At 49.3% G+C, this 16,094-nt stretch overlaps 1 protein-coding gene across 2 annotated transcripts; it reads right to left on the reverse strand.

Moving 5' to 3' along the window:
• Window positions 1–1,260: 1,260 nt before the first annotated feature.
• l2hgdh (L-2-hydroxyglutarate dehydrogenase) lies at window positions 1,261–15,992 on the reverse strand. Of its 2 annotated transcripts, XM_056296102.1 has the most exons (11): window positions 15,775–15,992; window positions 14,234–14,290; window positions 13,651–13,766; window positions 6,630–6,781; window positions 5,093–5,224; window positions 3,622–3,784; window positions 3,492–3,526; window positions 3,166–3,333; window positions 2,824–2,981; window positions 1,945–2,076; window positions 1,261–1,478 (listed from the first exon to the last, which is right to left on the reverse strand). In XM_056296102.1, exons 1-11 carry the CDS (start codon window positions 15,864–15,866, stop codon window positions 1,283–1,285), a joined length of 1,401 nt encoding a protein of 466 aa, XP_056152077.1. In that variant the 5' UTR covers window positions 15,867–15,992; the 3' UTR covers window positions 1,261–1,282. The 2 variants fall into 2 exon arrangements, with proteins under 2 accessions (XP_056152077.1, XP_056152078.1); XM_056296103.1 differs by lacking the exon at window positions 14,234–14,290.
• Window positions 15,993–16,094: the final 102 nt, after the last annotated feature.

A 16,094-nucleotide genomic window follows, 5' to 3' on the forward strand; every position in this document is an offset into this window, starting at 1 on the left:
TTATATATGAAAACGTGTTCAATGACGAATGGAGGGGAGGGGGGGGGTCACATCAAGACCAGATCCGCACGGATTCTCTGCTCACACCAGTGTCAGGACCCAGCTGAATGGTGCTGCAAGTCATTTCGACCATCAATAAATGTTTAGCACCTTGGACTTGTGCACTGCTCCCGAGAAAAGTACCCCCCCCCCCTCTGTTGGAAAAGTGCAACTAAATAAGACAAAACTTGTAACAAAGCCATTTTATTATCAGAAACACCATGACACAAAACAATGACTAATAGAAGACCGTTTCGGGGAGATTTGAGTGTCACGTTCTCATATTTTTCTGTAAGCCTGCCCCCGTGTGGACATACTATCGAACTGCAGCGAAAGCACTCAAACGCAGTTTAGCTGAAGTTCACAGTAAAAAGTATGCAAATTAAAGTCACGTTTGGCATAAAGCGAAAACACACACACGTTTGTCTTTCAGGAGCACGTAACGATGGCAAAGAAACGTCAGTTTTTTCCCCCCTCAAATACACATTTTTGTGCAGAACATTTTTGAAGAGAGTCGTCGGACCAACGTTGCCTGGGTTTATTCGAAAGTTATGTGCAACATAAGGAGCGATAAAATACAATGAGCATTTGATGGCACTGTACTAGATCCTCCTAGACCACACGCTCACCCGCCGTAACAGCAACACATTTTCCACCCACCGGGACACAAATGTCCAGCTACACAAACTGAAGTTATCCCGTCCTGCCGGTGTTACGGCTTGCAGGTAAAACTCCCCAATGCACGGCCAACGAATTTCCTTCCCATAAAACAACGCACCCTTTTCACTCCTTTACAGCTTACAGTCCCAATGCTCCCTGCAGACTGAGTGCAACGTCTAAATCTGGCGCAGTCCTTCTAGTCGGTGATCTTGTTTTCGTTTGGTCAGGCTGATTACAGATTTGAATTAACGTCACTATTTCCAAGTTTGGCGTCTTGGCGCGTGACATCTTTCTTCAAGATGTAACCTGAATCACACATCCTTTCGCGCATGAATTAAGGCGTATCACAAGGGGGCATATTTAACCGGACAATTACTTTAGTAGACGTAAAAGGCTTTCTAAAGTGACGCAAAGCAATTACAAGTGCCGATGCATACTTGAGAAAAGAGATGCTCCTTTACACCCCTGGACAGATCTGTGGTAACCCTGAGGTAGAAACAGCACCGCATTAAGTTTGATTTGGGGACCCAAGGCACAAAGATCAATCTCTCTCTCTCTCTCTCTCTCTCTCTCTCTCTCTCTCTCACAGCGAGAAGCGGTTCGCCACCTCGTCGGCGATCATCTCGCCGATGGCTAGGGAGGAGGTGGCCGCGGGCGAGGGAGCGTTCCGTACGTGCAGCACCCGGCTACCAACGTCGCCCACGCCGCCGTCGAACACGAAGTCGTCCACCAGGTTGCCGTCACGGTCCAGCGCCTGGGCTCGGACCCCCGCGGGACCCCTGAGGAGCAAGGAAACAGAAACGGGGCGAGCCGGTTTAGTCAGCACCCCCCACACGGTGCAGACGGTTCTGGCCTCATTGACAACATCTGTGCGTTACATCTCTGCGGCGCTATTACAACTTGGGGGCCCCGCACCTGTGTACTTGTATTGGATGCCGTGGGGGCAGTGGGGGGGGGGGGCTGAATGACACTGGGTGGGGTTACTGGGATTATCATGTGGCACTTTACGCTATACTGAGGCCTCTCTGAATTAGGGTCAGTTCTTTCTTTAAGACTATTCATAGGCCAGTTTTGTCTAGACCTGACAGGAAGGGGGAGGAGAAAGGGGGAGGAGAGAGAGAGGCGAAAAAATACACGACGGAGTTTCAACGGCCGGGGATCAAACCTAACTGGCTGAGCCACCGACCGGCGGGGTCAACTCTAGCAGCATTTCTAAGGATCCGGAGTCTCGCGTCGTTGCTTTACCTGAGGACGTCGCTCGGCGAGAGTTCAGGGATGTACTTCTGTAGGATTTTAACCTGCGCGTTAACGAAGACGCCCCTGTACATTTCCCCGAGCCCGTACCGCATGTTCTTCAGCACCAGCTTCTGCAGACCCCTGTCGAGCAAACGGCACAACCGTTAAACTTGTCCAACCCCACATCCTGCCTTCTTTGTTTGTATCCCCGTGCCGCGACAGCGACACGGGTAATTAGAAGAGTTTTGATTTGTGTTGCTGTTTATTTTTTGGGGGGGGGGGGTAATTTTTTGGGGGGCGTCACAGCACCGATGACACACAAAAAGACGGTCCTTCAAATAAATTGTGCTCAAAATCTACAAATTATCACATTATCATTTTACAAGCACAGCATCACTCCCCCCCCCTTCCATTTTTCTCCCCCAATTGTACCCAGCCAATTACCCCGCTCTTCTGAGCCGTCCCGGTCGCTGCTACCCCCCCTGCTGATCCGGGGAGGGCTGCAGACTACCACACGCCTCCTCCGACACACGTGGAGTCGCCAGCCGCTTCTTTTCACCTGACAGTGAGGAGTTTCACCAGGGGGATGTAGCGTGTGGGAAGGTCACGCTATTCCCCCCTCCCCCCTGAACAGGGAGGCGCCAGTGCAGCGACCAGAGCACACACCCACATCCGACTTCCCACTCGCAGACACGGCCAGTTGTGTCTGTAGGGGCGCCCGACCAAGCCGGAGGCAACGCGGGGATTCGAACCGGCGATCCCCGCGTTGGTAGGCGACAGAATAGACCGCCACGCCACGCGGACGCCCCGGCGTCACGTTTTCAGTACGTTCCAAGAGGGAGGGGAAAGGAGGCTAGCAACATAAACAAGATCTTCCTCATACTGTACCTGAAGGAAAGTGCGTCGCCGAAGTCTCGCAGGTTAAAGTCGTACACTTTGTAGCCTTCCCTTTTGAACGCCAGCACCGCGTTCGGCCCCAGCCAGACGCTGCCGTCCATCCGCGGGGTGAAGTGAACTCCCAGGAAGGGGAAGCGAGGGTCGGGCACCTAACGAGCAAAACCGAGGGTGAAAAAACGACTGGAGCAGCATCGGCGACACAGCAAGACCTGCACCGAATCCAGAACATGTACACTTTCGCACTCCAAATGATTTAGACTGAGCAACAATCAGTTAATAGAAAAATGCACACGCACACAGACACGCTTCGTTGTGTATAAGTGGAAGGCTTACGGGGTAGATGTTCCCCTTGACGAGATAGTGTTTCTCTGGCTTCAGCACCAGATAGTCTCCCCGGAAGGGCACGATCCTGGGCTCCGAGCTACACCCGGATATCTGGGACAGGCGGTCGGAATGGAGGCCCCCACACGTCAGCACGTAGCGGCACCTCACCTCGCCGCCCTGCACGAGTCAAAACCTGCGTGAGCGCCGCGAACGCCGCCGGCAGTACGCACAATGTGACAGGACAAGTGGATGTGTGTCGACCACGTGAATGCGAGAGGACCGGGCTGTGTGGACAGCCTCGTTTGCCCGTCCCCCCCCCCCGTCCCCCCGCTTACCTTTTCGTCTCTGATCGCTATGGGATGTCTCAGTCCTGAAAACGGATGAGACGGTGACCACAATGAGGACTCACAGTAACCAGGCGAACATTTGTGCGCATTCGGTCCGCGTGCGGAACGGCTTCCCCACCTTCGGTGCCCCCGGCCGGGCTCTCGCTGACCGCGGATATGTCGTTGACCTCGAAGTCGGTCACCACCGTCCCGCCTGCTTCTTCGAAGTCCTTGCCGTACGTCAGCGCCACCAGCCTCCAGTCCACGATGCCGGTGTAAGGAGAGTCTAGGGCCATTATACCCTGGAAGGACACAACCTATACTGAGAATCACAACAACCACTGCCTTTGTCTGACACAATGCGGCTCTAATGTGTGTGTGTGTGGGGGGTGGGGGGGCACTTTGCCTTTAACTGGATCCATATTCTTGCCCCAATACGACCTATTGGCACACACACACACCTCATACCAGGGCTTGAATTCACCTGTACACATGTTGCCGGCAGCCATACCAACATGTACCCTGGCTGTGCCGAATGATGGAAGCTAAGCAGGTGCGGGCTTGGTTAGTACTCGGATGGGAGACCTCCTGGGAAAACAGAGTGACTGCCGGGAGTGGTGTTGGTGGGCCAGTAGGGGGCAGTCTTCCCTCGGGGCCTAATACAAACAACGATCAAATCCCAATGTCCCCCTGCAGTGATGGGGACATTGTGCTGTAGGAGAGGCCCTGACTCACTGCGGTCATCATCGCCAAGAGTAGGGGGGGGTCCCCCCGGTGTCCTCGCAAAATTCCCCCATGTGATTGTCTCAATGATTCCTCCCTCAAGCGGATGTGGGGTGAGCCTTCTGGTGCAAAATGGCTGCCGTGCATCACCCAGGTGGTGCTACACATTGCTGGTGGTTGAAGCGAGTTACCCCCTTCAATGTGAAGCGCTTTGGGTGTCTGGAAAAGCGCTACATAAATGTAATGATTATTATTATTATTATTATTGGGGCGTCCTGAAAGGCGACCTAGGTGAGGTGAGGAGGTATTATTATTATTATTATGTGCACACGCTCCCTTTAAGTAAATGCATGCCGTTTCTACCCTCACATCCCCCCCCCAGCTTTTTCTCCCCAATTGCACCTAGCCAATTACCCCACTCTTCCGAGCCATCCTGGTTGCTGCTCCACCCCCCTCTTGTGATCCGGGGAGGGCTGCAGACTACCACGTGCCTCCTCCCATACATGTGGAGTCACCAGCCGCTTCTTTTCACCTGACAGTGAGGAGTTTCACCGGGGAGGACGTAGCATGTGGGAGGATCACGCTATTCCCCCCCCAGTTCCCCCTCCCTCCCGCCCAGGCGCCCCGACCGAGTAGAGGAGGCGCCAGTGCAGCGATCAGGACACATACCCACATCCGGCTCCCCACCCGCAGACACGGCCAGTTGTGTCTGTAGGGACGCCCGACCAAGCCGGACCCCCTCACTTTTAACGTGCTCTCACACAGAGCACACGGCATTCCAGCTTATGGTCCGACATGCCGAAGTCATGAGGAAAACCCGCCGAGTCTGACCGATAGTCCATGGTGGAAATGGAGGAAAGACCAGCGAGCGCGTCGGGGTTTCTCACCCTGCAGTAGGGCTCCCGCTCCCGGATCCCCTTGGCATCCACCATGCTGAGGTCTCGCACGTTGTTCTGCAGGCCTCGCTCGTACAGGGCTTTGAGTCGAGGTACCTCCTCTTGTTCCAAGGCAACAATAAGCTGGACACACACATAAAAACACACACACACACACACAGACCCGTCACTGACTTGCATAGCGCACAACGATCCACATAGAGTGCTGCCATGTCACTACTACACAGGTTTGCAAGTAATAAAGGTGCGGTGGTTAAGGGTTTGATTCCAGTTAGCTTTAAATACAATAGAAATATGAGCTTTGGATGAAAGCGTCAACTTATTTATTTACCTTTAACTTTGTTATTTTTAGATTCTCTTCATCCCATTCTCTTAGTCCTGTTGTTTTTTCCCCTTTTATCATCACCCGCTTTTTTTTAATATGTGCACTTCCACATGATAAGCACATTGTACAAAATATGCTACATAAATAACGTTTTGTTTGACTGACTGACTAATTGATTGATTGAATTCTATGATTAATAATTATCAATATTATTACAAATAATTTTAAATATAATGTGTAAATAAATATGAATAAGTAATAATTATTAATATGATTAATTAAGTAATTCATGTGATTATTAATTAATTAAGGGGTAGAACATTCAAAACTCAACCATTCAAATTGGTTTCACACAAATAGCGAGGGTTGTGTACGTATTGGCGAGAATCTGGCGATACGACACGTGTCACGATACGGGGTCATGATTCGATATATCGCGACACTTTAGTGTGGTTTCGTAGGCCGGTGTTCTTTGTGCTTACGCTACTTCCCGTCTCGGTTGACGCTGTTGGGTTGGAGCGGAAGAGTCAAACGGCTGAAGATGGAATACAATGCTGTTGTCTAGCGGTCGTGGGGGTTACACACAACACAAAATGTCTGTCACGAACCGTTCCGTGTAAACACTTACAAATCAGTATGGCGGTTTTGAGAATCAATGCAGTATCACAAAAAGTAGTTCTCAGGTACCACCAGTATGACTGGTTTTCTACTCTGCCAAGCAGTTCATCGCATTCTCCCGTCGCTCCACTTCTTCCAGCCTCCAATCGGGGAGGCTTTAGACCTCGATTGACAGGTAAACGTCATTAAAACACGTCGGAACGGAAAACCAGCAGTGCTGGTGGTGGCTGAGGACCCGATTGAGAACCACTGTGTTAGCCTATTGCTTTGATACGGCTGGCCCAGTGTTTGTTGGCGCCTTCCTCATTTCAACACGTCTTATCCTAAATGGATTTCTTATACCAATAACCAACATGTGGGGTTCTGTCTGCACACATCGACGGTGCTGCATTTGATTGGGTGCTGTTCTATTGTGCTGGGATCGATTGGTGATGCCTGCGAGCTCTGGGTCGTTTGATCGGGTCTGCCTGCGATGCTGTGGCAGTCTAAATAAAGAATGCAACGGAGAGGTCGTGTCGAGCGACAGCGCTGTGCCCCGACGTGATTTCTAAACACAACATGTAGGTTTACAACACGGCAGCGGACCTTTCCACACTTCTTGTAAGGGAGGCCCTTCTTCTCACAGTACTCGTAGGCCAGCGTGGACCCTCGCACACACAGGCGAGCCTTCAGGGAGCCCGGGGTGTAGTAGATCCCGCTGTGGATGACCCCGCTGTTGTGCCCGCTCTGGTGTACAGCTAGCAAACAGTGGTGGAAAGTGACACGGACAGAGGAAAAGTTACATAACGAAACTGAGGATATGAAGAGTTCTTACAGATGAAGAGAAGAATGAGATCTTGAACACAACATACACCGATCAGCAAAACAAACCATTAAAACCACCTGCCTAATATTAGTATTGTGTTGGAACCCCTCATGCCAGCAGCCATACCAACATGTACCCTGGCTCGGCCAAATGATGGAAGATAAGCAGGTGCGGGCTTGGCTAGTACTTGGATGGGAGACCATCCGGGAAAACTGAGTTGCTGCCGGAAGTGGTGTTGGTGGGACAGTAGGGGGCAGTCTTCCCCCATGGTCCTAATAAAAGCAACAAATATCAAATCCCAGTGCAGTGACGGGGACACTGTGCTGGAGGAGATGCAGTCCTTCAGATGAGATATTAAACCGTGATCCTGACTCATTGTGGTGATTAAGGATCCCATGGCACTTCTCGCCAAGAGTAGGGGGTCGCCCGGTGTACTGGCAAAATTCCAAACCTGGCTATCTCCATCTGGCCACCTAATCATCCCCCCGTGCAACTGGCTCAATGGTTCCTCCCTTGCCACCTCAAGCTGATGTGTGGTGAGCATTCTGGTGCAAAATGGCTGCCGTGCATCACCCAGGTGGGTGCAACACATTGGTGGTGGTTGAAGTGAGTTACCCCCTTCTCTAAGCCATTGAGGCATGAACTCCACAAGACCTCATAAGGTGTCCTCTGGTATCTGGCACCAAGACGTTAGCAGCAGATCTGTTAAGTCCTGTAAGTTGCGAGGTGGGGCCTCCGTGGATCAGAATTAATTTTCCAGCATGTCCCACAGAAGCTCGATCGGACTGAAATCTGGAAAACTTGAAGTGCAACTCTCCCTGTGTTTGCCTTGCCGACTCTGATCACTTCCACAAGATGCTTAAATTTGGTTTCATAAATATCAGATCAGGCGGCACGGTGGCGCAGTGGTTAGCGCGGTCGCCTCACAGCAAGAAGGTCCTGGGTTCGAGCCCCGGGGTAGTCCAACCTTGGGGGTCGTCCCGGGATGTCCTCTGTGTGGAGTTGGCATGTTCTCCCCGTGTCTGTGTGGGTTTCCTCCAGGTGCTCCGGTTTCCTCCCACAGTCCAAAGACATGTAGGTCAGGTGAATCAGCCATACTAAATTGTCCCTAGGTATGAATGTGTGGGTTGGGGGCTTGTGATGGCCTGGCGACCTGTCCAGGGTGTTTCCCTGCCTGCCACCCAGTGACTGCTGGGATAGGCTCCAGCATCCCACGACCCTGAGAGCAGGATAAGTGGTTTGGAAAGTATCAGATCATTGTCTACCAAAGCCTTACTATTAAATAATTTGATACCCCCCCCCATTTCCCATTTTTCCCCCCAATTGAACTTGGCCAATTACTCCAATCTTCCGAGCCATCCTGGTTGCTGCTCCACCCCCTCTGCCGATCCGGGGAGGGCTGTAGACTACCACATGCCTCCTCCGATACATGTGGAGTTGCCAGCCACTTCTTTTCACCTGACAGTGGAGTTTCACCAGGGGGACGTAGCGCATGGGAGAATCACGCTATCCCCCCCCCCCAGTTCCCGCTCTCCCCGAACAGACACACCGACCGACCAGAGGAGGCACTAGTGCAGCGACCAGGACACATACCCACATCCAGCTTCCCACCCGCAGACACGGCCAATTGTGTCTGTAGGGACGCCCGACCAAGCCGGAGGTAGCACAGGGATTCGAACCGGTGATCCCCGTGTTGGTAGGCACCAGAATACACTGCTACGCTACCCACATGCATGATCTGACTCTTGAACATAGGTTTGATATGATTGGGTTATGTGAAACATGGCTGAAACCAAATTTTTTCCTTCCCTTAAATGAAGCTTCCCCACCCGACTATACTTATGCCCACGTAGCTCGGGCAAATAAACAAGGCGGGGGTGTTGCCTTGATATATAAATCTACGTATTTTCAATCTGACTTCTAGACTTGAATCTAAATTCCAATCTTTCGAGGCTCTTGTTCATGGTCCATCTCCCTCAGCCACGAATAGACTCGGCTCAGTCCACACTGTGATACTCCATCGACCTCCTGGCTCTAACTCACTGTTTCTTGAAGAATTTGGAGAATTTGTCTCAGGTCTTGTTACTCATTCTGATGAGACTCTAATTCTTGTTGATTTAAGTATTCATCTGACAAGGCTGCTGACCCTCTTAGTACATTCTTTCTGGCGCTTGTTGATACTTTTGGGCTCACTCAGTTTGTTCAAGAGTCGACTCATTGCTGTGGTAAAACCCTTGATTTGGTTTTATCACAAGGAATAGCTGTTTCTGACCTGAATGTCTTGCCAACCACATCTGCCGTGTCAGATCATTTTCTGAGCAAATCTGAATCATTACTAGCCTGTCCAGTTAATGTCGGCACGGATGTAACTGCCACTCGCCACGTTGGTCCCTCCACTGCAGCTGCATATGGCCAGCAGCTGCCCTGAAGTCTTGGCTCCTTTCACTGTAGTTACTGTCTCTGTTGAAAATTTCCCAATTGACTTAAATGTGGCCCTCTCTAGTCTCCTTGATTCAATTGCGCCGATCGCTACCAGAGCTAGGCGACTAAAGAGGCCTACACCCTGGTTTAACAACAAGACACGTGCTCTTAAGCAGGCCTGCAAGAGACTGGAACATAAATGGCGAAAATCAAAAGTGGAGGTTTTTATTCGACTATCTTGGCATGAGTGTTTAATAAATACAAGCATGCGTTATCCGCTGCAAAAGCAGCATATCTCTCTAACTTAATATTCATAAACACAACCTCAGATTTCTTTTTTACACTGTATCAAAACTTACTAAAAAGAAGACGTCTATTAGCTGCTCACCATTCACGGCCCATAAGATTTTAGACTTTTTTTTGCTGCAATAAGGTTGATGAGATCATAAACAAAATTAGTTCTTCAACTCCAGCTACTCCTGCAGATCCTGTCTTACTAAATTCATATCTACACAATGGGTCACTGATAGTCCCTGTTATTACAGCTTTTGAGACTATCTCTCTGATACTTTGACTAAGCTCGTGTCAGCTTCTAAACCAACTACTTGTCTACTTGACCCTTTACCAGCAAAAGTTTTTAAAGACCATATGCTTTCTCTAAATCCACAAAGACACAGTGTAACTCCTTCTGGCCTTCTCAGTACTACTCAACCAATATTCTAAAAGCAAACATCACATCTGTGGTGTTCTTTCAAGGCATGAAACCATACTGCTGCTTGCTGATTGTCACCTCTCCTCTCAACCTAGCTTCTATTACTCTTTCCAATATCTTCATGCTGTGGCTGATCAACTTTATACCTCTGTGGTTGTTACAGTTCTGCACATCACCCTTGTTCTTGAACAATCGGTACCAGTATGCTTCTTCTCCACTCCTCAGGCATCCTCTCACTTTCCAGGATTGTGTTAAACAATCTAGTTAAAAACTCCACTGCCATCTCTCCTAAACACCTCCATGCCTCCACAGGTATGTCATCAGGATCAACTGCCTTTCCACTCTTCATCCTCTTCATAGCTGCTCTGACTTCCTCCTTACTAATACACTGCACTTCTGATTCAGTATCCCCACATCATCCAACCTTCTCTCTCTCTCATTTTCTTCATGTGTCAGCCCCTCAAAGTACTCCTTCCACCTTCTCAGCACACTCTCCTCACTTGTCAGCACATTTCCATCTCTATTCTTGATCACCCTAACTTGCTGCACATCCTTCCCAGCTCGGTCCCTCTGTCTAGCCAATCGGTACAAGTCCTTTTCTCCTTCCTTAGTGTCTAACCTCTTATACAACTCACCATATGCCTTTTCCTTTGCCACCTCTCTCTTTGCTTTACGCTGCATCTCCTTGTACTCCTGTCTACTTTCTCCATCTCTCTGACTATCCCACTTCTTCTTTGCCAACCTTTTCCTCTGTATAATTTGCTGTACTTCCTCATTCCACCACCAAGTCTCCTTATCTTCCTTCCTCTGTCCTGATGACACACCAAGTACGTTCCCAGCTGTCTCCCTCACTATTTCTGCAGTGGTTGTCCAGCCATCCGGCAACTCTTCACTACCACCCAGTGCCTGTCTTAACTCCTCCCTGAACTCCACACAACAGTCTTCCTTGTTCCAACTTCCACCATTTGATCCTTGCCTTTGCCTTCACTCTCTTCCTCTTCTTGGTCTCCAAAGTCATCCTACAGACCACCATCCGATGCTGCCTAGCTACACCCTCCCCCGTCACCACGTTGCAGTCTCCAATCCCTTTCAGATCACACCTTCTACCTAAGATATAGTCCACCTGTGTGCACTTTCCTCCACTCTTGTATGTCACCCTGTGTTCCTCCCTCTTCTTGAAATATGTATTCACCACAGTCATTTCCATCCTTTTCACAAAAATCACCATCATCTGTTCTTCCACATTTCTCTCCTTGACACCATACCTGCCCATCACCTCCTCATCACCTCTGTTTCCTTCACCAACATGCCCATTGAAGTCCGCTCCAATCAGCACTCTCTCCCCCTTGGGTACCCTCTCCACCATTTCATCCAACTCACTCCAGAATTTTTCTTTCTCTTCCATGTCACACCCAAATTGTGGGGCATATGCACTGATAACATTCAGCAATACACCTTCAATTTCCATTTTTATACTCATCACTCTGTCCAACACTCTTGTCACCTCCAGCACACTCTTGACATATTCTTCCTTCAGAATTACCCCTACCCAATTTGTCCTCCTAGTTCGCACCATGGTAGAAGAGTTTGTACCCACCTCCGATGCTCCTGGCCCTACTCTCCTTCCACCTGGTCTCTCGCACGCACAGTATACCTTTCTTCTTTCCATCATATCAGCCAGCTCTCTCCCTTTACCGGTCATAGTGCCAACATTCAAGTTTCTGACTCTCACTTCCACACTCCTACCCTTCCTCCTCTCCTGCTGCCTCTGGACATGTCTTCCCTCTCCTTCGCCCAACAGTAGCATAGTTTCCACCGGCACCCTGATGGCCAACAGTACTGGTGGCGGTCGTCAGTAACCCGGGCCTCAACCAATCCAGTATGGAAAGCTGACTTACGATCCGCACATTTGATTTGGCAAAGAGTTTACGCCGGGCTTGGGACCGGCACTAAGAATGCACTGGCGACTATGGCCGGACTTGACGAAGCAGCAATAACTGGCACCGCTGTTTTCGGGAGGGGGGCGGAGTCGGCTTGTGTTCGTCATATGAATGTGTCTCTGTGTGTGTCGGAAAAAGCAGTGGTTCGACCTGGAGTCGCCTTGTCACGAAAGTGGCGAGGCGTCTCCTTCAAGACTGCCGGCCAGAGAGACGCAGTTGGCGAACACGTGCAGTACGAGGGTGGGTGTTTAAACTAAAAAATAGGGATGGATTGGCCACTAAATTGGGAGAAAAAAGGGAAAACAATCAGAAATAAATTTAGAAGAAAAAAAAAAGATTGCACTGGCTTGTGTGTCCTCAGTGGCTGGCTGATGATCATACTCAAATGTATAATTTTAGAGGCCTGCTTGGCTGCCGTGAAAAATTGGATGTCACTCAACTTTCTGGTTTTAAATTTGGCTAAAACCGAGATGCTGGTCATTGGCCCTGGTGTGCATCAACGGACACAATTTTGCTCACATTCGAGCCATTCTTCTCAAACAACTGTCTTAAATTCAATAAAGATGATTTTCCCAGTTGTGCGCCCAGGCAGAGGAGGCATTTTATTGCCGGTCACTTCCTGCTAACTGCAATAAAATGAATCCTGATGGGAAAGCTTCAGTATCTTTGCCGTTTCTAGCAAACAAGTCAAAACAAGCACTTCACACCCCCCCTGGTGGCCTGAAGCACTTCTGCTGTATCAACTTGTTTTGTAGCATTTTTCTTTGCGTTTCCTTTTTGCATGCATTTTTTATTTTCATCGTTTCGGCCATGCATCGCATTTCCTATTCACAAGTTCTCTGAGTTTTTCCAGTATGTTTTTATATTTGGAGCACATTTTCCCAAACTTTGGCTTGTCTTGCATGACTTGACATTTGCAGCATTTCTGCATTCAGAGCACATTTTCCTTAATGTGTGTGCGTTCACTCTTGTGTTTGTGTTCTTGCATGTGTTTTGTCCTTAGGGGGCCACCATAGATTGCTGCTGCAGGGTATTTCTGTATGGGGTTTATTAAAGATTTTCTCAATGCCAAATAAGAAAAGTTTTGTAGCCAACTACAGTGTCTTTTGAGACAGTTTAAGCTCATGGACAGCACACGACTATACTTTTTCACATGGCTGCTGGCATCCAGTTTAAGACTCTGGTGCTAGCCTACAGGGCAGTGAAAGGAACACCTCCTTCCTATCTTCAGGCCATGGTCAAGCCCTACACCCCCGCCCGACCACTTTGCTCTGCTGCCTCGGGACGCCTGGTCGCCCCGTCGCTCAGAGGCCCTTGCTGCCGATCGACCCGGTCCCGGCTCGGTTCTGTCCTGGCCCCACAGTGGTGGAATGAACCCCCCACTGATGTCAGGACAGCGGAGTTGCTGCCCATCTTTCGGCACAGGTTGAAAACTCACCTCTTCAAGAACTACTACCCTGTTACTTGTTCTTAGCACTTATTGTATTCACTCATTAAAAAAAAAACAGCTCTTTCTTGCACTTTTACTTTAGCACTGGTTTTGCTATTAGATACCTGTTTAGATGCACTTATGACCTCTGATGACTAGTAATGCTCCTGATTACCTACATTAAATGCACTTATCGTAAGTCGCTTTGGATAAAAGCGTCAGCTAAATGACTGTAATGTAATGTAATGTAATGGCTGAAGTTGCAATTGCCTTCGCTTTAAATCCATCCAAGTACTCACAAAGCTCTTTCTCCTTCTCCAGCAAAACAAAGCTCAGCGATGGATGGCGAAGAATGAGCTCTCGAGCTGTAGCCAGGCCCACAATTCCAGCTCCAACCACAGCCACATCATAGGAACTGAAATGCAGATGTGAACTTGGGTCAACTTCAAAATGTACAGATAAACAAAGGCAACGTCAGTTTTGCAGGCTGTAAAGGACAGTGACCGGGCAGAAATAACAGTTCATCAGTGCAACGGCCAAATAGTAAGAGACTGTCATCGCCATATCTGAGGGCAGAACCCAGACCTTTGACACAATTTCTTGCTCCATGGCTCAAAATGTGCAGCAGATTGAAACCCCTCCCTGTATAGCAGTGGAGATATGCTGTAAATACAGAGTAAACCCAGTCATTTCTCTCAGCTTAACATATATTGCCCACCTATCAATAGAACTACAGTGGTTTTCAAATTTAGGGTGGGCGCAATTTGGTTAAAAAAAGAGAACAAAACCATAAACTCTTCCTAAACCACCACTACATCATGAGGCACAACATAATTGGCAGCCAACTTTGCAAAGTTAGGATTTAAATTTGTTTTTATTTACCACGCAATGTCGATTTTATCATGCCAGGAATGTGACTTGGGATTTCTCTCACTGGAACTTAAACAGCACACAAGAGCACAAAGTAACGTAGTTCAGAATTCTGCCAAGTTAAAACGATATTTCACTGTAAACATTTTGGAAAATGTATTGAAAGGATTTTATTTATGAGCTACAGTAAAACTGAGGAATGTACAATGTCTGCCATCAGAACCGCCGGCGGTGGATATAAACAGCTGGTATCATGAAACTCGACAGTGCTTAATTGCAAACAGGCAAAGCCCCTCTCGAACACTATCCCCAACAAACAAATAATGACTTGTGTCTACTTCTTTATGCCAAAACTAGAACATCCCAACTTTTGATCTTTTAAAACATGGGAGGGTTGGGAGCATGCGTCCTATAGGCTGGCTGCACGGGTGCATGAGCATTCCCAGCCTGCCACCAAAGTATACATGCTAAAAAAACGTAAATGTTCTCCAAAGGACAGATAGTACTTGTGGCTTTTGCCATTTATTGATTGAAAAACAAGCAAAAAGTGTTGCAGCTTGCACAACTGTCTGCTTGTCAGACCTCCATAGCATTTACGCTCTGAGGGCCTGTAATGGAAGTGGGCCAGCAGTCAGCAGTTCTACCTGAACTTGAACGATAATTCTCACATGCAAAGGCTATTTTAACAGCTTCCCTACACGACTTGAACGTAAGAGTTGTTATCTGAATCCCCATACCAACGCGGTTTTGTTGCTTCTCTCTAACTGGGAACAGATGCAGCCCACCACCTCTTCTTCCCTACAGGAACCCGTCCGCTCAATGTCAAAGTAATGTGCCATTTTTAAACTTTTTGGTAAGAGGCTCTAGAGATGCAGGTTATCCCCAACTGGCTACTTCTCAATAGAGATATTGGGCCTCATTTGCATGTACAGATTTGTTCTCACACACCTGTGGAAAATTTTTTTTTTTTTTAGCCCTTAAGTCTGCCTCAGAAAGACCAGTTGCAGAACCTGGGAACCCCCTGAACTTAGACACCAGTTGACCAACACTGATGTCTCCATCGTTGCAAGAGGTAGACAAGAGACATTAGGGGGAAGGAATTAGAAATAACCATCAGGTTTTGCCTCTGACTGACAGATCAAGGCCAGAGAGCTAAAAAACCAAAAATTCATGGGTAAGAACAAATCTGTACGCACTAACGACTGATGAGTGAGGCCCAGGAGGTCAATTAGGGTCACCCACAGTCGGTTGGTGAACACCCACAGCCAAACTACACCTAACTTGGAAATTAAGCCAAACCACATTACCACCACCAGCTGCGCCGGGGTGACCCCCTTTACCAGCTGGAGGCACAACCCCGCTCGTGCGGGCGCACGAGAGCCGACGCAAACCGAGGAAGCGGGTCATATGCAAGCCATCCCTCAATGCGTGAGACCGCAAGTTTTGGTGGCGACGTCCCGGATCAGCTGCAGACCCCGTCCCGCCGCAAACTCCCCCTTTACCTCAACCTCCAGCGCTGAGGGGGGGGGGGTGACACGCACGCACGCGCTTACCTGTGGAGGTGCCCGCTCGCGACGCCGCGCGCCGGCGTCGGCTGCGCTGCGAAAACGGCGGCGCGCGACGCGCCGCTCAGCACGCGAATCATCGTCGCTGCGTTCGGCGCACGGAAATCCAGACGAGATTCGTAATGTTACAATTGAGCGACAGCCGCCATTCAACACTTTGATCGTTACTTCCCCTTTTCTCTCTCTCTCTCTCTGCGACTCCTAATCCATACCGACACTGGCTCCCCACGCCCCCTCCCCCGCGAAGCCCCGCCCCCAGCGAAGCCCCGCCCCTCTTCTTGGACGTTCGCCGACGAGCCAATGGCGTG

This window comes from Lampris incognitus, chromosome 16, assembly GCF_029633865.1.
Source record: "Lampris incognitus isolate fLamInc1 chromosome 16, fLamInc1.hap2, whole genome shotgun sequence".
Taxonomy (NCBI): domain Eukaryota; kingdom Metazoa; phylum Chordata; class Actinopteri; order Lampriformes; family Lampridae; genus Lampris; species Lampris incognitus.

Bases quoted from the DNA above. Each gene is read 5' to 3' on its own strand.
- l2hgdh (XM_056296102.1), bottom strand. From the start codon at position 15,866: ATGATTCGCGTGCTGAGCGGCGCGTCGCGCGCCGCCGTTTTCGCAGCG. The intron at 13,767-14,233 runs GTAAATAAAAAC...TCTGCATTTCAG, and splicing joins GATAAAATCGACATTGCGTG to TTCCTATGATGTGGCTGTGG. The intron at 2,077-2,823 runs GTACAGTATGAG...TTTGCTCGACAG, and splicing joins GGCGACGCACTTTCCTTCAG to GGGTCTGCAGAAGCTGGTGC.